This window comes from Hyaena hyaena, unplaced genomic scaffold (genome assembly GCF_003009895.1).
Source record: "Hyaena hyaena isolate Hyena2069 unplaced genomic scaffold, ASM300989v1 scaffold_92, whole genome shotgun sequence".
In the NCBI taxonomy this organism is placed as follows: domain Eukaryota; kingdom Metazoa; phylum Chordata; class Mammalia; order Carnivora; family Hyaenidae; genus Hyaena; species Hyaena hyaena.
The window spans coordinates 1,540,584-1,561,473 of NW_024080723.1; the positions used below are offsets into that span (position 1 = coordinate 1,540,584).

Consider the following 20,890-nt stretch of genomic DNA (forward strand, 5'->3'; position numbering starts at 1 on the left):
AGATAAAAAGTGGAAGCACAGTTAGCACATCTTAGCTTGTGAGATAGTATTTCTGCTACTTTGTTAATGCTTGGAGGTGTCATAAGATTTGCACATTTGTGTGTGAGGATTTTGGACCTAGTATTTTGGGCTAGAAACTTTTGGCAATCTGTTGTTTTAATTAATAGTCTAGGTACTTTCTTATAGCTGTGGCACTTGATGGCAGTTTTCACTGTGGAGAAAATGTGGTGCAAGTCTCAAGGGATTTTACCTCCTAAAAGAAGAATAGCACAGAGATAGATATGCTGTGAAAAGCCGTATGATTTCGGGTGTGCATATATACTTACCCTTATCGCTTAAGGACAGGAGGTATGGCTTTCCTGTTCACAGGAATGTATGAAGAGCCTAGTGTAATATCTGGCACACAGTAGGTGCTCAGTAAGTCCAGAACTCAGGATGGGATTGGTTAAATATAGGCAGGCCTACATGTAGGCATTTCCTACAAGGCTACTTATGCAACTCGTATTATGTGGTTTCTGATGTCTAAACAACAAGACAGTAAGTTAGTTATTTCTCTGTGCCTCCATTTTATCATCTTTGAAATGAGATAATAATAGTACTGATCTCATAGTGTTATTAAAAGTTGTAAATTTTTTGTTACCATCTAAAGTGCTGCTAACAGTACCAGCACCTAGTGAACATTCAGTAAATGTTTACTTTTTTTCATTACTATATACTTACTTTCTTATTGTCTCTACCCCCTAGCCAAATGTATGTCCTATCAGGACAGAGACTTAGTTTGTGTGCTTCGTTGCTGAATGACACCAACCAAAATAGTGTCTGACACCTCACATGTATTTCTTGAATTAATTAATAAACACAAATACACGGTGAATAACAAGTGATATAGCTGTGATATAGAAAAATTTATCTAGAAATAAAGCTCCTGCTTTATTGTTTAATTTTATCTGAATATTTAAAACAATTTTTTATTGAAGTATAATTGACATACAGCATTATGTGAGTTTCAGGTATACAACATAATGATTTCATGTAAGTATATATTGCTAAATGATCACCACAATAAGTCTAGTTAACATCTGTCACCATATATCATTACAGAAACTTTTCTTTCCTTGTGATGAGAACTTTTAAGGTCTGCTCTCCTAGCAACTTTCAAATATGTGGTACAGGATTGTTAACTATAATTGATATGCTGTACAGTACACATCCTTATGACTGACTTATTTATATATCTGAATATTCTATGCTATTCATTTTTAAATGCTTTTTCTAAATACCAGAAAGGCAACAAAATTACTGGTATTCAAACTTCATCTGTCACTGCCTTCTCTTTTTGGCTTGAAAGAAATACTGTCCTGTGAATTATGAAGGAAGACAGATATTGAAATTAGTTTGTGGCCCACTTATTAATCCACCCCAAACTTAGTAGGGTAAAACAATGGCCCTGTCATATGCCGTTTTACGCTGTAGATCAAGAATTCAGAGAGGGCACAGTAGGGTTGGCCTGTCTCCCTGATAGATGGGGCTTCAGCTGGGAAGACGGTTGGGTGTGACTTGCGTGAGTGGACGTTGGAGTCTTCTGGAAGCTTGAGCGTATGTTACATGTCAGGCTGCTGGGCTAGGATGATTCAAAGCATGTGCTCAACTGGGACTGTTGTCTGGAGCCACCTTACATGTGGCCTTGTGTGGTTTGGCCTTCTCACGGGTGGCTAGGTTCTGAGAGAGAGAAGTCTCTCCTCCTGCCCAAGTGAGGAGTGAGCAAGGGGCTGAGAGAGGCTAGGGAGTTAGTCTAAGGAGATCCTCCCACAAGGCATCCATTAGAGCAGGAAGGAACAAGGACCCAGCTCACAGGGGAGATGGGGGATGGAGTGAATCTTTCTGATTTCCTGTTCTATATATTTTTTAAAATTTATGATACAACTGGCTTACACTTTTATGTGTTGTCTACCTCATGACATGTTTATATATATGGCATATCCATACCAGTTGTAGAAAATGGAATATAATTTTATTCTTTTAGATGGTTTGGGATTTATAACTTTGTTTTTCCTTTTATATCGTATCTTCGCTATTATTGATGACAAGTTGCTGACTAGGAGCAAAGCTGCTTGATGGAATACTTCCTAAAGAAAACTCTGCTCTGCTTTGTTTTCTGAGAATATGTAAATATTGAGTTGGAGTTGGAGATTACCTGTATAGGAGTCAGTTCTCAACAGCTAGTGAATATTCATCAGTGAGCAGTGTCTGTTTTTAACCTGTCTTCTTTAGGGTTGAAATTCACCAAAAGCTAAGCCATACATTGTCTGGATAATAATAGAAGGCTGGGCATTTTTTCGTGCTTTAAGATGCAGAGCTTCCAAAGAAGACAAATAATCAACCATTGGTTATGAAGTATCCGTAGCAATGAGACAAATTTCCAAGAGCAGTTCTGTGACCCTGTAATGGATGGTTTTGTATAAAAATCCATGCTTTTCCTTGTCTCAGTTTTACTTTCGCTGTTTTTCTTTTACAGAAATATTTTTACTGGAGCATTTGGGTGGCTCATTCGGTTGAGCGCCTGACTCTTGGTTTCGGCTCAGGTGATGATCTCATGGTTCATGAGATTGAGCCCCGCGTCAGGCTCTGTGCTGACAGTGTGGAGCCTGTTTGGGATCCTCTCTCTCTCCCTCTTTCTCTGCCCTTTCCCTACTCTCTTTATTTAATGTTAAATAAAACATTAAAAAAATAAAAAATATGTTTATGGTGAAGAAAGACTATGTTTACCATAAAACAAGATTATATACAAATATAGAAGAAGCCAGGTGTTCAAATATATCTAAATTAATTAGGATAGTATATCTAATAATAAGACGTTATATTTCATTAATTTTATTTCAGAGTTTGGATATGGAGTTTTAGATTCAGGAATATACCTATGTGAGTAAATTTTTAATTATTAGATAAACATTAAATCTGTATTAGGAAAAATCAGTTGTGAAAGTCCACATATGCTGTATGTATGTAAACAGATGCTAATAAAAGACAGTAGTTGATGAGGTAGATAATAAGCCAAGTTCTCTTGATGCTTTAGAGCCCAGTTTGCACATGCAGATACCATGTGCTGTGAAACCCTTTCATAACTTCTCATGCAACAGGTCCAGCCACCTTTAGGGCTGACTTTATAACTTCAGGATACTGACTTTTGAGAAAACTTCAAGCCGATTTCTTAAAAATTACAATGCCGCAGTAGAGGCGGAGGTGGAAGTGGACGTCAGGGTAAAATTTAATGCCGTGGCGTGCCAGGTGGTTCACGTGTCCAAGGCCTGTGACCTGCAGGTGGATAGAGCTTTGTGTGACCCCCAGCTGAGAGAGCCCCATGACAAGCGTTCTCATTTGCCCTCACCGTAATGCGCATGTACAGTGTGATTTGTAAGAAGACCTTTGTCCCATCTTTTTGACTTTAAAATTTGTTGTTAGTGAAACTTCCTGATGACCATCCTTGAAGCCTTTGTTGTCTATTTCCTGGCTCCGACCAAGCCAGGAAAAGTAGAGGGTTGACTTTCGAATGTATACTCTAACCCACGAGCAAACTTAAGCTCGTAGAGTTTTCCACTGAAACTACCCTCAGTGAGGTTCAGTAACTCACTGGTTACTTAGATTGCAGGCCCAGTGCATGAATGAAGGGACATAAATTGATTAGAAAAACCTAAATGACACTCAGACACTAAATCCGTAATATTCGTCTCTGAGCAGTTGTAAGGAACACAGGATCTCTGTGGGTGGGTCAGTGTTGTGCATCATGGGCTTTCATTGTCATTCTGGTCTTCCTGGCAAAACTGAGACAAGCCAATTATTCCTTAAGCCTTGGACGTGAATCATTTCTTTTTTTTTTTTTCAGGAAGATAAACTATACATAAAACAAATTTAATCATGCTATCTCATCCTTCATCTGTAAAGTAATATGATGTTCTTTTTTCTTCCCAACCACTACTTATCCTGCTATTCTTTTGCCAATTAGAACACTTCCTTCTCCAGCAGGTGCAAAAAACATGGACATTTTCCTTCTTTCGTGTCTTGTACTGAGGGGAGGGGCCTGTGCGGTGCACAGGCACGTGTACATGCCGTAGACGCACTGGTAATTAGTCAAGACTAGGAAAGCCCCTGAGTGACAGGCTCGTCCTAGTAATAGTCAGGTGGCGGGAGCATGCTTGGGGCGGGGGGAGGGATTCTGATCCCAGAGTTTCTCTGACCTGGTCTGTTGGTTTTTTCCTTTAGAATGGCTTAGTAGGTTTATCTCTTCCCTTACAACTTAAGTTTGTATCAGATTTAATGTGAGCTTAAGTTTGCATGTTGAGAAGGAAACTTATCTGCATTGGAATACGTGGAAATTCCTACTCTCTTCTTCACTAGACATTTGGCATGTCCTGTCCTCTTCTTCCCTAAGTCTTGTTACAGAGGCTCGGTCAGTGGTAGCAGGAACATGTGAGGCTGAAAAGGCAGGCTGAGCCGGTGTCTGCTTTGACTTAAGGGGAGCATTCAGGAAGTTCATTTGGTCAGGTAGCAAGTCTTTATAATAAATTTAATTTATGTTCTGTGCTTTGAGTAATTATTTGATATGGCTTCATACTCTTAGATTATGTTGGTGCGTGCACATTTAATAAGGTAGAATAGGGAATGGTTTTAAGCATTAGCAAATTATTTGGGGCCAAACCTTTTCCCTGATTACTTTTTGGAAGCTTGTAACTTCTGAGAAATGTCATAAAGAAATAGGAGGCTCTGGAGTAATAGTGTAAGCATTTTAGGTGATAAAACCTTCAACTGCTTTGTAATAAAGGTTTCTTATTTTGTGATTGATGAAGTCGTGTATTTTATGTGAAGTATGGCCTTTCCTAGTATTTATGGATTTTGCATTCTTTGTACTAGAAAATTATAAACAGCATAAGTGTGATATCTTAGTCACCTGAAGCTTTGAATTCTGGCTGTGTCACTTAGTAACAGTGTGACATGAGCCTCATTTTTTCCTGTATAAAATAGGGATTATAAAACCAACTCAGGGGAGGTGTTTGGAGTTGAGTAGGATTACTAATGAGAAGCACCGAATGCGGAGCAGAAGGTCAGTGAAAGTTCCCTTCCTACTTTCCCTTTGTACCTTTCCTTTTAAACACACATTGTATTAACTTTCATATTTGAATATGATAGTAATCACTGATCATATCAGAGCATGTGGTTCAAGGAGTACATTGACCAACATTCCTTTCCATTATGTGCACGTGGGAATATTGTTCTTGCACTTGGTGGCTGTTCTCTGCTAAACCTTCTAGCCGTCGTCGTTTTATGCTCCGTTTTCTGTTAGCATTTGTTCAAAGAGCACCAAACATTAGGCTGGCAGTGTTGCCTTTGGACAGTGTGGCTCTGTCATGCTTTGAGGGTATTATTTCATATCTTGAAGCACCACAGTTTGCTTGTTGGGATGTGATTGGGTAAGTGACACCAAACAGTGGTCATCCTTAGTAAGGCACCCCTATGAAATGAGCAGGAAGCAGGCTGCCGGTACTTTCAAGGCCTAGCTCTCCTACCTTGGGAAGAGTTGCTGCTGTTGGCTTGGTGCTGGGAGAGATCGGGAGCGGTGTGACCCTTGAAGGTCTTTATATTTGCAATCAGTGCTGGGTGCATTCCCAGTCTTGGCGCGTAGTGGGTGAGCAGTAAGTGAGCTGATTTGAAGAAAATGTGCTGATGAAGTGAACCATAGCATTTATTTATATTTTTCATGCAGTTGAGTTACTTTCTTCGAGGCTCAAAGAGTTTCCTATAAGGATTAACTTCTCCATGAGGATCTGCTCATGCTCTGTGGATTCTTTCTTCTGAAATTGTGCCTATATTCTTAGAACTCTAAAGGAGCTTGGTCACATGATCAGTACAATCAAACTGCGTTTTTATCTTATCTGCTTGTTTTGTCTTCTGCTTTGTGCGTCAGTCTTACTTCTTAACTGAAACATTCAGCCCTTAGAGATGATGAGTAGTATACAATCCCTTCTTTACTAAATTTTGTCTCACTTGTGCTTTTCAATTTTCTATTTCCTTTCTTTTTGCTAAATATAAAGTCTTCATTATTCTCCATGTATGATTTGAGGGCATTGGCAGTCATCCAAGTCAAATGAGCACTGAAGATGAAAATGAGCATCCCGTTCCTATAGTTTTTGAGTTTACATATTTTTGTTCTCGTTTTAATCCACTTAATTTTGTACGTCCTTGTAACCCATCTCTTCATTCTTACAAATGACCTCGTGTATGGGGAGCACCCTAGGACTTCTCATTCACCAGGTCCACACTCTTTCATTCTACCTAGGCTCATCTTTCCATGCTCCTGTGGATTCCAGAAATACAAATTGAGAAGTTCAGTGACCATGCCCAGAGAAATTGCACATCTTCTCTCCCTCACTCATTTGTTAATAATGTTTAGATTTCAGCCGGACTGGAAGTCAAATGTGTCTATTCTCTAAAATTAATAATGGGATCAGTGATTTGGAATTTTATAACTAAATTTGGCTTTTGCCTACAGAATGCAGAGCCCCTTTTATATCACTGGTCAGAGGTAAGCAGGACTTCAGGCAGGATACAGTTCACCATTGTACTTTGCCATCTCTTGTGTACTGCCTCAATGGCTGTTTTCTGGTTGGTTGGCTTTTTTCCTTCCCTCCCTCCTATCTCCTTCCTTCCCTCCTTCCCTCCTATCTCCTTCCTTCCCTCCTTCCCTCCTTCCCTCCTTCCTTCCTTCCTTCCTTCCTTCCTTCCTTCCTTCCTTCCTTTTTGAATGAAAGTTTGAAAACTAGATTAGACATGAAATCACTGGATAAAAAAGTATCTGGAATCAAAGAAAGTATACTGTCAAATAGCAATACCAAATTCCGTTAGATGAGGATCACCTTTCGTTCTGTAAGACTTCAAAACCTCAAGAAGAGCTGCTTCCCTTATCCCACGTAGCAAGGTGTGTGGATATGATGAGGTGAGGTTTACATTTGGATCCAATGGTCTGATTTCAAATTCCAACTTAAACTCTTGGGCTGTTAGTTTTTTCATTTGTTAAGTAATACCTTCTAAAGCAGTTGGGAAAGTAAAGTGTGACAATGGCTCTCAAGCATTTGGCACATAGCAAGATCTCAGAAACATGAACTTTATAATTATTAAGTGGATTCATAACTGAATGACTGGATCCCATTGCTTAGATGTGTCATGCTACATTTGAAGAACTTAATGCCATTATGTATAACACCAAATGAACATTAATATGGAAACCGTTTTGTCTTTAATCAGCTTGTCGAATATATTGTTAAATTTATTTTGCATATTTACTGTTGTTTGAAAAGAACCTGGTTTGTTTAATTTGGTGATTTCAGTTCGAGTGAGGCTTCTTCCTGAAACAACTGAAAATGTAGCTTCTGTTATTATTTTATTAAAAAAAGAAAATGAAAAAAAGTGAGGGGAGTGGGGAAGAAGAACCATGGTAGATTTGAAAGAAAATTCATAATATACTATGATATTTGACTCTTTTCTCTTTAGATCTTTTAGAGAAGTCTCGAGTTGTTAAGCAACCAAGAGGCGAAAGAAACTTCCATGTGTTCTATCAGCTGCTCTCTGGTGCCTCTGAAGAGCTCCTCAGTAAGTCCCTTTTTCTGGGCTTTAATTTAATTTTTAGTGTCATGGCATTTTTCAAAGCATTCTTTTTAATTTTCTTAAAAACTTTTATGACCGTGGTTAAGGTGAAGAACGTGGTATGTTTGCTTCTGTCGTCCTACCCCAGCATCTGCTTGCTGTATGTCCCTGTCTCTCACCAGAAGCTGTGCATGTGTACTCAGATGGCATACTCGAAGAGCTAACTAAATTTTGGAGGATGGGTGAATCACAATTTTTTTTTTAATCTTTTGTTTATTTTGGAGAGAGAGAGAAAGACAGTGCAAGCAGGGGAGGGGCAGAGAGAGAGGGAGACACAGAATCTGAAGCAGGCTCCAGGCTCTGAGCTGTCAGCACAGAACCTGACGCGGGGCTCAGACCCATGAAACATGAGATCATGACCTGAACTGAAGTTGGACGTTTAACCAATTGAGCCACCCGGGTGCGCCCCAATCATAAATTTCAACAATAAATGGAAGAATATAGGGGCGCCTGGGTGGCTCAATTGGGTAAGCGTCCGACTTGGAGCCTGTTGCAGATTCTGTGTCTCCCTCTCTCTCTGACCTTCCCTTGCTCATGCTCTCTCTCTATCTCTCAGAAATAAATAAAACATTAAAAAAATTAAAAAAATATTTAGTTGTTTTGCTGAAGAAGAAGTTAGCAGGAGCCAGGAGATGAGAACAATTATATAAGGAAAAAATTGCTCAGTGAAGACTTAAAAATAGTGGGAAAACATTTGTAATTGATAAAAGAGTTAAAATTCTGACCTTTGGGTATTTTAGAGAACTAATAGAAGTTCATCAGAATCGTATCCAGTAGTTAATGGCTAAGTGATCCAAGTTTCGAACAAATAGTTCATATTAGAAGCGTGGAAAGTAAATGATGTTTGGGGAAGAATCATTCTCACTAATCAACAAGCATAAGCTAAAACAGCACTGAAGTGTTCATTATACATGTATTAACAAAACCGATTAAAAAGGACAAAGCTGGCAGAATTCTCAGGCCTTGGTCTGTTTAGAGCTTGTGGATGTCACTTCAAAGTGAAGACTTCTTACTGGGGACTAATTAGCAATCCAAAATAAGTCATAAAATGAACAGAGCCAGGCGCACCATTTTTTGGAATGTATCCCAATGAAGTAATTCAAAAGAATCCAGAGAACATTTTTATACTAAGACCTGTATCACTGCCCTAGTATCCAGTGGCATGGGAATTACTAGGCAGACATCATGTTACAATGAAATAGTATATTGAAGATATTTTATATGATAAAAAGATGGAAGGGAGCTTACTATGAATAAATGTGGAAAAGCAGCTTGAAATATGTACAACAGTGGTAAAGGTAGATTTTAGAAAAATGCTGTTGGTATTTGGGTATCAGTTTTTGTTCTGTTGATTCAGTACCTAATATATGAAAGTCATTTTGTCTGGAGGTTTTAAGGAATGAGATATTAAAGATGGTTAGACTTAATTGAAGTAACTTACCAACTTGTATGCGTGATTCAATAGATAAGCTTACACTTGAGCGAGATTTCAGCAGATATAACTACCTGAGTTTGGACTCTGCCAAAGTTAATGGAGTGGATGATGCAGCAAATTTCCGAACCGTTAGGGTAAGTAAGACAGTCCTCTCGTTACTCTTTAAAATGGTAACACTCTATTGCTCATTTGGAACTGATAGCAATTCTGAGTGTTCTTAGAAGCATAACTCATGCCCCCTAATGTTTTAGAATCATACAACAATTTATTGTATTCTTACTAAAATCATACGATATTGTAAAGGCCCATGCTCTCCTGGAGCATGCGATTTTGGTATTTATCAAAAGGAGCTTTCTTATTGTATTGTCCTGACTTTTTTAATGCCATATTTAAATTTCAAATATTTTTGTAGCCATAGCTTAGTAGTTAATTTCCAGCTGTGAAAACTGTCCCAGGAAAGCATTAAATCAATACTATGTTTGAGACAGTTTCCAAAAATCACATGTAAACCAGAATAATTAGCATTTCATGTTCATTAGAAAATAAATTATTATTGTTATTTTTAATATTTATTCATTTATTTTGAGAGAAAGACAGTGCAAGTGGGAAGGGACAGAGAGAGAGAAAGGGCAAGAGAATGCCTCAGAGCCCAACGTGGGGCTCGATCCCATGAACACTGAGCTCATGACCTGAGTCAAAATCAGGAGTCAGACGTTCAACCAACTGAGCCACCTAGGCGCCGCTGAAAACAAATTATTTTAAACAATATCCTATCTTCTGTGTTTAAGTGGCACTTTGAAAATTACTCCTATAGGGCATGATATGGTAACTGTACTTGACTTCCAAATGGGACAGCTGTGGTGGTGGGGAGGCGGGGAAGTAGGTCACATTAGCAGAAACAAGACTGGCATCAGTTGATCTTCAAGGGTGAGTGAAAATGACTTGGAATTCTTTTCCTGCTCTCTCTACTATCGTATATGTTTGAAATTTTCCATGACAAAAAAAATTACATTACTCCCATTGCTAGGCTAGGTAGTCTTGTCACAAACAAACAAGTAAAACAAAACAACAAAGCTGGGTTATTCTCAGAATATATCTCTGTCATTTGTTAAAAGCTCTGGAAACATCCTCCTGTGGCAGGCCTCTTGATTCCTGGACATGAGTTGAGTTCAAGTCCAGTTCTGTAACTGTTTTTCCTAGCAGATTGTTGGCACTTAATAAAAGCTTATGACTGAAGAATGTTTCTTGTTACCTGTAATGCTTTGGGTCGGGCATTTCACCTTTGCAGACCAATTTTTCTCATATAAAGTAAATGAGGGGCGCCTGGGTGGCTTAGTCGGTTAAGCGTCCGACTTTCGCTTAGGTCATGATCTCGCGGTTCGTGGGTTCGAGCCCCGCGTCAGGCTCTGTGCTGACTGCCAGCTCGGAGCCTGGAGCCTGTTTCTGAGTCTGTGTCTCCCTCTCTCTCTGACCCTCCCCTGCTCATGCTGTCTCTCTCTCTCCTAGAAATAAATAAAAATATTTTAAAAAATTAAATAAAATAAAATAAACGAGCAGGTTTTTATGTAGGAGAGTATAAAAGCTTTTTGTTAGGTTTTATTTCTAGCATCAGAACCCAGTATGAAAAATGACACATACTCACATGCATACACGATGTGCGCACACATGCACACAGACATAGACACACACACCCCAGGCTGCTGCGTATGAAGCGGGGGGTTGGAACCCATGGCTTGGCTCTTAGCCTCCTCTTCTGCCATCTCCCTCTTGGGTCCCCTCTACCCCCTTGCTCCAGCATGCGAAGTGCCCTGGGGATCCTTGACTCACAGCTTGAAAGCACTGAACAAGTTACATCCCCACCTGGTGCCTCGTCAGGTCTGTTCACAGGTCTCCCTCCTCTTGGAGGGCTTTTTCTGGGACGTTTTGTCTTGTTGTTGTTGTTTGTTTTCAGAAACGAATCTGTTATATGATTCATTAAAAAAATGCTATAACGAGTGACAGAAAGAAAACAGCTGCTTTTCTCCCTGCCCCCCTCAGAATGCCATGCAGATTGTGGGTTTTATGGATCATGAAGCTGAGTCTGTCTTGGAGGTGGTGGCAGCGGTGTTGAAACTGGGGAACATCGAGTTCAAGCCCGAATCTCGAGTGAATGGTTTGGATGAAAGCAAAATCAAAGATAAAAATGGTAAGTCAGCCTTGTTGAGCAAACCTGCTTTTGAACGTCTGCCCACTCCTTAATCTAGAAAGGAAAACTTCTGTTTTCATTGATTTGAAAATGCTTTCCCGTGCAACTGAGCAGAAACATAATTATAGCTGAGTTTTAAGTCTTTTGACTTCTACATTTTATACTATTTGATTTGAGTGTGCTTTAGGAAGAACACCCTAAGCCTTGGAAAGGACTTTTAGCAGCACATACACAGTCACTTTTTGTGTCTGTCCCCCAACAGAGTTAAAAGAAATTTGTGAGTTGACCGGCATTGATCAATCAGTTCTAGAACGGGCTTTCAGTTTCCGAACGGTTGAGGCCAAGCAGGAGAAAGTTTCAACTACACTGAATGTGGCTCAGGTGGGTGAAATGTCATGGCCAGAAGTGAATTTTTAAAAAGTCTATGATATTTTTATATAAGTGGAAACAAAAATTTCATTTTGCAGGCTATTATCTTAACTCTCAATACTGTATTGCGGGCATCATTCTGAGTCCCAAGAGCACAGCAGTAAACGAAACAGATAAGGATCCCTGCCCTCGTGGAGGTTAAAATTTGGGCAGGAGGAGTGGCCAGGCGATAACTGGTAGACCTTGTAAATGAACAAATTTATACAGCAAGCTAGCAGCAGGCAAAGAGGAAAGCGAGAGCAGAGCAAGGGAGAGCCACCCTGCTGGGGCAGGGAGGTTTCGTCTGAGTGAACTGGGAAAGGACACCAGTGGCAGGATCTGCCTTGTGTTTCAGAGGGTCATTGTGGCTGCAGTGTGCAGAGCAGAGTGCAGGGGGACAATGGGTAAGAGCAAGGTGTCTTAGTTTGGGCTACTATAACAGAATACGATAGTCTAGGTGGCTTAAACAAACAAAAAAACCATTTATTCCTCATAGTTCTGGAAGTTAGGAGCCTGAGATCAGGGGGCCAGCATGGTTGCATTCTTGGTGAGGGCCCTCTTCCTGGTTGACAGACGGCCACTTTCTTGCTGTATCTTCTTCACAAGGGGAGGGGAGGGGGAGGGGAGGGTGCACTGTGGTGTCCTCATACCCCTATAAGGACCCTGATTCCATCATGGGAGCTCTACCCTCATGACCTCCTCTAAATCTGTCTCCTAATGTTCCCACCTCCAAATACCATTCCGTTGGGGATTAGGGCTTAAACACATGGGTTTGGGGTTGGGAGATGATGTAGACGTTCAGTTCGTAACACCAGGAAGCTGCAAGGAATGATGTGCCAACCTAGAACTGAAGGCGGTTTGAACCAGACGGTAGCAGTAGAGTGAGCAACGGTTACGTCTGAAGCTGCTGGCGTAATATGTGGTATGAGAGAAGGAGGAGAGGTTAGGACGGCTCCCAACGTGTTTCACTTAAGCGACTGGAAAAGTAGGATTGCCGTTCACTGATTTGGAGAACACAGGAGAAGCCGGCTTGGAGAGGCCAGATTGGCCTCCCTGCCTCCCTTATTGTATACCATCACCTGAAGACAGTGAGCTCTTTCTAAGACTCAGGTCTGAGTTGGTTATCTCTTCTGTCCTTTGCTTCAGTTTCAGTGGATAGGTGAGTGGATGCATGCATGTGTGGATGTTACCCCAAGGCAACTTCTGGAGTCCCTTTCAATGTAAAGCCTTTGTTCTACAGCCTAAACATTCTCCCACCGGTCTGTGCTAATCTGGGCTGGAATTCAGTGACTGACTGGGGACTTTTCCCACAGAGGCCTACTGTCTTCTCACCCCGTAGTCCAACTGCATTCTCCTCCTCTTTGTAAGCGGTCTTAAGCATCTGTAAGACAGTAGGTGGATTTAGTCTTTCTCTTTGCCGTTCAGAACTAGTCTTTGCTACTAACCCGAGGATGTCTATGCGTCTGTAGCTTTCAGTGTAGCTTTCTTATTTTAAGTGAGGTGCTTTGACTGTGAAAAATACTGTAACTTCATGTATATGTAAATTTGATTTGTAACAATCCTCTTCTAGTTAGAAGTGTTGTGTGTCCTTCTTACTAAATTATTGCTTCTGCTATCATCTCCGTCCAGGTCAGTCTCACTCACGCAAAGTCGGATGCTGAGTCACTGACTTAATCAAGGAAATTCACTGAGAGCCTGCTCAGCACAGGCCCCATGTAGACCACTAGCAGGGACTAAGGGATGAAGGAAGACGCCATGGAGACGATAGTTTCGGAGCCAGCCTCGAAGGATTTGATGTATAAAGAATGGGCGAAAGGGCATTTGAAAAAGAAAACTGAGGAAAGCCCAGTTTGGAGTTACATCGGGGAGGATTGGGCTCGCGTGGCTGTAGCTTTAGACACGTGAAGGGGATTCAGAGAGAGCAAGGTGGCTGGAAAAGTTCCACGTGGAGGCGGTTCTCAAACTTGAAAACTTGAGTGTACCTCAGTACCTACCGCCTGAAGGGTTTGTCAAATGCGGTTGGCAGCCTGTGCCCGGAGGCTGTTTGAGGTAGGACTGAAGAATTTGTGTTTCTAATAAGTTCAGTGCTGCTGCTGCTGGTGGTCCAGGGACCACATTTTGAGAACCACTGTACTGAAGGTCACACCGAGTTTAGACATTTTCAATAGCCAGAGTGGGGATCGTTAAGTAAAAAGTGTTGCAATGAGAAAATGCCTGCTGTGTGAAGAAGGCCCTTCAAGAATATCCACATGTACGTGGATATACACGGAATATATATGTGGATGTATTTTGGTCTACTTTTACTGTGTGTTTTACTCTCGCTTTTTAATCATCCTCTACGGAAACCAGGCCCAGGTGCCTCTTACTTTATAAGCCTGAGTCACCTTACATCACCGGGTTAAACTTTTCCACATTGTTTTAACCTTTGGCGTAAAAGAATTTGGCTTGAGGTCCTCGATTTTTCAGTTCCTTATTCAAGGTCTTTTTTTTTTTTTTAATTAAATGTAGGGTTTAGATTTCTACAGATCTTACTGCCTAAAAGGTTTTGATTCCAGCAAGAAGTAATTTGTTTTATTAATGTTTCCTCATAGCTTCAGTTCTTGGGCCCCATCATCATCCTTATTGCCCCATTCCTTATTCTGCCCAAGGCATTTAGATCTTTTCTCAGATACAGTGACTCATAGAGAAATGATAGGAACTCAAGACAGAGCTGTAGTTCAGCTTCTACCACATCCGCTCTCCTTGGCTTCCACAGCCCTCGGTAATCTGACCCTACAAACCCTTTATCTCTGTTTATTCCCTGCTACTTCTGTAAATGGCATGCTTATTTTTACCCAGTGCCTTCACTCTTGTCCCTTCCCCACAAGGCGTGGCTAATTTTTCCTGCCTGTCTGAATGGTCCATCCCATTACCCCTCATCCAGGAAGCCTTCCTTGATCACAGCCCCCCTCTTCTCCCTTCTGGGATTTCCTTTTTCTCCTGCTGTTGGACACTTGTTCTCTGATTGTTTCGCTCATGAGGGTTTGATCTCCACCGCTCCACTGGGAGCTGCTACAGGTGGGCCCCACGGCCATGCATCCCTGTGTCTCCACCTGAGCCACACCTAATACCGGTCATCGCTGAAGCACATTCCACTTGGGATTTTCTTCAGTGCGTTTCATGCCGCTGTAGAGATGCATACTCTTTTCATATTGTGCTTAGACTCTGAGATGGTGAATCCGTGTGCTCGGTGTCTTCCTTCATTTCTACACACCTTGTTAGTGATGCTTCAATGAGAATTAACCTTCCTTCCTGTACTGTGGAGGATGTTCCTATGCCGGTTAGGTGGCATGAATCAGACTCAAGAAGTCGGGCTGGTAGATTGGCAGCCCCTGGTACCAGATATAGCTCAGTAGGCATATTTCATATGATGAAAGGATAATTGTGTTGTTCTGTATTGTTTGCTTGCTTTTTAAATGCTGAATTTGAGTGCCATGAATGTGGAATGCATCTGTATATCACACTACTTCCCATTCATTTCTGTCATACAGTCCCTGGAAACATTTGAGTTTTAAACTTCTGGAATAAATATTTGTTTGAAAGAAGCAAAGAACATGAATACCAGCTGTGAATACACTTTAAAATATTGGGGCACCTGGGTGGCTCAGTGGACTAAGCATCCGACTTGAGCTCAGGTCATGATCTCACAGTTCATGTGCCCCATGTTGGGCTCTGTGCTGACAGCTCAGAGCCTGGAGCCTGCTTTGGATTCTGTCTCCCTCTCTCACTGCCCCTCCCCCGCCCTCCTCTCTTACTCTGTCTTTGTCTCAAAAATAAATATTAAAAAAAAAATTTTTAAATATAAAGCAGTTTGCCAGAATAAGTTTTCACTATTAGTTCAACTGCATATTGAAATGGTGGTTTGTTGGAATCAGCATGTAGCTAAAAAAACCAGATGCCATTATGATGACATTCTGTTTACTAATAGGTAATGTTTTGAGATTATGCGGTATTTTGAGATAACTGGAATTTTCAAGAAAGGCGGAAAGATTAAGAAAGAATTCTATGGGCTCACAAGTGGGAGAGGAAAAGGATACTTCAGAAATCATAATATAAATATGATATATTTATAAATATGATGTATAGGCTTACTCTGTGCCAGGCACTGTTCTAGACGGTTATATGACCTATGTGAAGAAAGTAAAAACTAGAAGAAAGGAGGGTAGAGAAAAGGTATTCATCGAAATCCAGGCTTCTTTCCCCATTTCAGCATTTATATGCATTTTCTGCAGTGGAATCATTAACCACCGCCACCCTCCAAAACGACATTGTGCACTTGAGTTCTTTTTTTTTTTTGCCAATTTATTGATGGATTTTCTAGCTGTCCTTGGAGTAGCTGCATCAGACTTAGGGAGAGGTTCAAGATTAGCTTGGAAGTGTCAAATGAATGGGAAAGGTACTCTAATGCTATAGTATGTTGCCAGTGAAGGGCCTGTGTTTTTAAAGCTGTTGCACTTCATTTAGAAAGAAACATGGAAAAAGAATTTCCATATGATCTAATAAATTATGTTCTTTATAACAGACATGTAATGGTTTGCTCAAATTTCTGCTTATAATCAGTGAAATGCACACAAGTGGCCAGAGTATTAAAAACAGTAGCAAACTAGAGTGGCTGGGTGGCTCAGCAGGTAGAGTGTCCAACTCTTCTTTTTTTTTTTTTAATGTTTATTTATTTTTGAAAGAGAGAGAGTGTGCACACACAGGAGAGGGACAGAGAGGGAGGGAGAAAGAGAATCCCAAGCAGGCTCTGCACTGTCAGTACAGAGCCCAAAGTGGGGCTTGATCTCATGAACTATGAATCATGACCTGAGCCAACATCAAGAGGAGCATCTGACTCTTGATTTCAGCTCAGGTCATGATGTCAGGGTTATGAGATCGAGCCCTGAGTCGGGCTCCGTGCTGAGTGTGGAGCCTGCTTAAGGTTCTCTCCCTCTGTCCCTCTCCCCGACTCATGTGCTTGCTCTCTCTCTCTCTCTCTCTCTCTCTCTTTCTAAAAAAACAAAACAAAACGAAACAAAAACCCAGCAGCAGACTGTCTTGCTTTCCCTCTGAGGCTGCTGACGCTCAGGCTTCCGCAGGAGTCCTGCATCACACATCTTGTTGGTATGCACTTTCTGCACGTGCAGCTCATGGCACTTGACCTATTTAGGGGTTTCTAGGTTCTTCCTGGCAAGCCTGACTTTCTCCAGAGTGTGCCTTCTAGGTCAGGAGTGGAGAGACTCTCTCTGCCTCTTCTTTGTCAAGTAGCTCTGAAGTGCTTCAAATAATAAGCAAATAAAAGCATTGTATTTGTATCAAACAGTGTATTGCCCACAGTGTATGCTGACTCTAGCCACCAGCCGTTATGGAATATCTTTTTTTTTTAATGTATGGAAGGGGCACACCTGGGTGGGTCAGTCAGTTAAGTATCCCACTTCGGCTCAGGTCATGATCTTGCGGTTTGTGGGTTTGAGCCCCACAACAGGCTCTGTGCTGACAGCTCAGAGGTTGCTTGGGATTCTCTTTCTCTCTCTCTTCCTCTCTCTCTCTCTCACTCTCTCTCTCTCTCCCCCTCCCTTCCCTGCTCCTGCTCTGTGTCTCTCTCTGTCTCAAAAATAAATAAACATTAAAAAAAATTTTTTTAATGTTCAGAAGGTTGAATGAAGGAAAACATTTATAGATCACATCAGTCAAAACCATTTTAATGTTTTTCCTTTGAGTTTCCTATGTGTAGGGGTTAAAAAGATATAGTCATCGTATTAAATACACAGATTTTTATTTTCACAAAACATAAACATTTTCCATTTTATTACCTAATGTTCATAGTGATCGTTCTGTGATAACTATGTGACTTCCCTTTCAGTAGGCTTTCATTTATTTATCTCACTATTCCCCTGTTGGACTTCCAAGTGCCTCTGATTTTTGTCTGTTTTGTAATAACTGAGATGAGTATCTTTATGGAGAAAGTGTTTGTGATATTTAGAATTAGTTTCCTGGGATGCAAAAAAATATAATAATTGAGAATAAATAATTTGTCCAATTCTCTGAACGGTTTAATTGTTCATCCAGAGTATAATAAAAACTAGCTCTGAAAAGAAACTTAAAATATAAGAGCTTTAAATATTTAAACAATGTCATTATTATTTTATTGAAATTAAGTATTGTGACAATCGTGGGTATTGAGTTTTTCTTTTCATTTTTTTTTTTTTAATAGGCATATTATGCCCGAGATGCTCTGGCTAAAAATCTCTACAGCAGGTTGTTCTCATGGTTGGTAAATCGAATCAATGAAAGCATTAAGGTACTGAATCCCTGTAACCAGATAACTCTGTTGTAATAGATGTATTCAGGTTATAAACATTAAGTTAAAGACATTTTAATTTTATAATCAGATAATTGGTCACCACGTACAGAGACCATTCCTTGAAAAGAATTCACCTTGCACGGAACTGAAATTTGTCAGGACTCTGTTTTGTTTCGCACGTATGTTGTTGTAAGAAATCTCACCGGTCCGTGGCCTGATGAACTTTGCAGAGTTAACTCTGAGAGTCTGCACCCCAGGTCATGGTGGCAGTTCACCTAACGGGTTGTACTCACTTGGTTGAAAAGGTCGCTTGACCTCTCTACCTACTAATAATGTTTGTCAATAAAATGAGGACATTAGAGTACTGGGAGTTTGAAAGGCCTGACCTACTATAAGATTCCGTGATTGTTAATGATAATTAGGCATCACTAATGCCTTCTTTAATATGTTATCTACTATTAAAATTTCTGGAAGATTCTATACCAATATTCTATGTCATATACATTATAAAGAAAACAACTAAATTACAGTTATTCTAGTTATGAAACAAAGTTACTCGTAACGTAAGTCTGTCTTCCTTAGTGTGCTTTTAGTGTTATATTTTGGGCCTAAATTTAACTCATTATTTTTAAACTTTTTTAAAGGCACAGACAAAAGTGAGAAAGAAGGTCATGGGTGTTTTGGACATTTACGGTTTTGAAATTTTTGAGGTAAGCTTTTTTCTATTTTTTGTATTGTTTTTATTAATGTGGAATAGTTGGAAATTAAATCATCATCTATATTTCTATAGACCGCATTTAATATATAGTTACTATAACTTTGAATCTACAAAAACCTTTGTGCAGATGTAACAAAATGTGTGTGTATGTGTATTATGTGTATGTGCTTTACATGCCGAGAGCCAACATCTTGGTGACAACGCGGTTTAAGAAGAACTTCTTATATTAGTATCTGACTTTTGTAATTGCAAGTTCAAAATTCTTACTGTGCAGTTTCCAACAAAGTTTATGGACATTGTGCCTGTAGTCATTCAGTCATTTGTAGGAAAGTGTGGCAGGATGATGCCATGAAGAAGCCAGGGGCAGGAGAGCCAGATGCCAGCCGGGCCTGGCCCGAGCTGGTAAGTTTATCCCCGGGGGACTCAGGCCCAGGGTCTGGACTGGGTGATTTGCTGGGTCTTCTCCCGGGTTCATCCAACTGCTGTTTTACAATTTGAGTTCTGTCGCAAAGACTGAAAGAATTTCTGCTGAAGTTCATGATGGATTTTTTAAAAAGACTGCATACTTATTACAAATTTAAGTATTTAAATGTTATATACTTATATTCGAATTTCCTATTTATCCTTTTGCTAACTTTGACATTTAGAAGGCGTTTTAAGGAATTTTTTTTTTGCTTCCTCCCTCATTTTAAGGACCTTTTAAAACACTTACTCTTACTTCTAGGGAGTGACATCTTAGTGTGGTTCAGGAAAAGAACAAGTAGGTCAGCCTCCTCCTTTCTTCATTCTTCCCATAAGTAATGATTTGTGAATTCCTTTAGATAAGCAGGTCCTGCCCAGAATGACCACCCAAAGCCTTTATGTGTCCTGTCTTATCAGGTTCACAGAACAGAGAAAAACATCAGTCCATTCCCTGTAGCTAAGCCAGAACTTTCCAACAAATATCTTTTTCTTACAACGTTTATTTTTGTGATAGTACCTTCTCCCTGCTTGACCGTGTTCTGTATTTAATGGCCAGGGGTAAATAATTACTGAGAGCTAACTATATGCAAACATTGTGAGAAGTATTGCATACTGATTTAATTTTCACAAACACTTCATGAAATAGTTACTATTATTCCTATTTTACAGATGAACAGGTGAGGCTCTGAAGGTCGAGTCGCCATGCTAGGGTTACATGGGTACTAAATGGCAGACTCAGGACCTAAACCCTAGGCCTCCTGAATAAATAAATAATAAAAAAACTTTGACAGGGCCTTTTTGTCACTTTTCTCCCCAAGCTCATAGGATTCCCAGTACCTAGAAATAAAGGAGAAAACCCAAGTGTGACAAGTTTCTCATGACCCCTATTTCTGTACCATTGTCCTCATTCCAAACTGACCAGCATGGGGAGTCCTTCTGGAGTCCTTTTACGTGCTGGTGGCTGAGCATGGGACACCTGTACTGCTCCCCGACCTGACCCCCACCGAAAACCGTTCTTCAGCACAATGTCCACTTGTATCGGTGCCTCTTTAGCAGACTATGCAAAGCAAAGTTTCTGGTCTCGTGGTAATAGGGAAGAACTTGAGGTTTGTGAGTTAGGAGAATTGCTTGAGTATACTCAGGACTCATGGTGCTGAAATTATTTTCTTTCTAGCAAGTCCTCGGGTTACTGTTACCAAAGGGGCAGCCGGTCAAAATCATTCTTTATAGTTGGCAGGGAAAATGACTTCTTACCTGACACACTGCTGATCTATATTTAGACGGTTTCATGAACAGGACAAAAGTAGAGATCTCTCTAGAAAGTTAGAAGGAAAAAAACCCACATTTAATGATACATCTAAAATCAAAGACACCGGTTTTATTTTATTTTTATGTTGCCATAAGATTTATTGATCCTCAAGCTAACGGCCAGGTGCCTAATGTCATGTCACAATATATGAAAACTTTTTTTAATAGGATAATGGGGTTATGAGGGGACATTAGCTTGTCTTCACATTCTGGTCTGCCCTAAGATCTAATCAGCCGTGTGGTAAGTGACCACACGGCACTCATGGAACCGAGTTAGATCCCATGAGCAGTTTAAATTTTTTTTTTAATGTTTTATTTATTTCTAGGAGAGAGAGAGAAACAGCGTGAGCAGGGGAGGGT

General features: G+C 40.3%; 1 protein-coding gene across 3 annotated transcripts in view; it reads left to right on the forward strand.

Annotated features, from left to right (window-relative positions):
- MYO1B (myosin IB) overlaps nt 1-20,890 on the forward strand; it is a 186,536-nt gene that overhangs the window by 115,333 nt on the left and 50,313 nt on the right. For all 3 annotated transcript variants that reach the window (XM_039234690.1, XM_039234691.1, XM_039234692.1), the window contains exons 8-13: nt 7,540-7,638; nt 9,158-9,261; nt 11,165-11,312; nt 11,575-11,693; nt 17,953-18,039; nt 18,687-18,752. In XM_039234690.1, the coding sequence (XP_039090621.1) occupies nt 7,540-7,638; nt 9,158-9,261; nt 11,165-11,312; nt 11,575-11,693; nt 17,953-18,039; nt 18,687-18,752 (623 nt within the window). The remainder of the gene's footprint in view (nt 1-7,539; nt 7,639-9,157; nt 9,262-11,164; nt 11,313-11,574; nt 11,694-17,952; nt 18,040-18,686; nt 18,753-20,890) is intronic.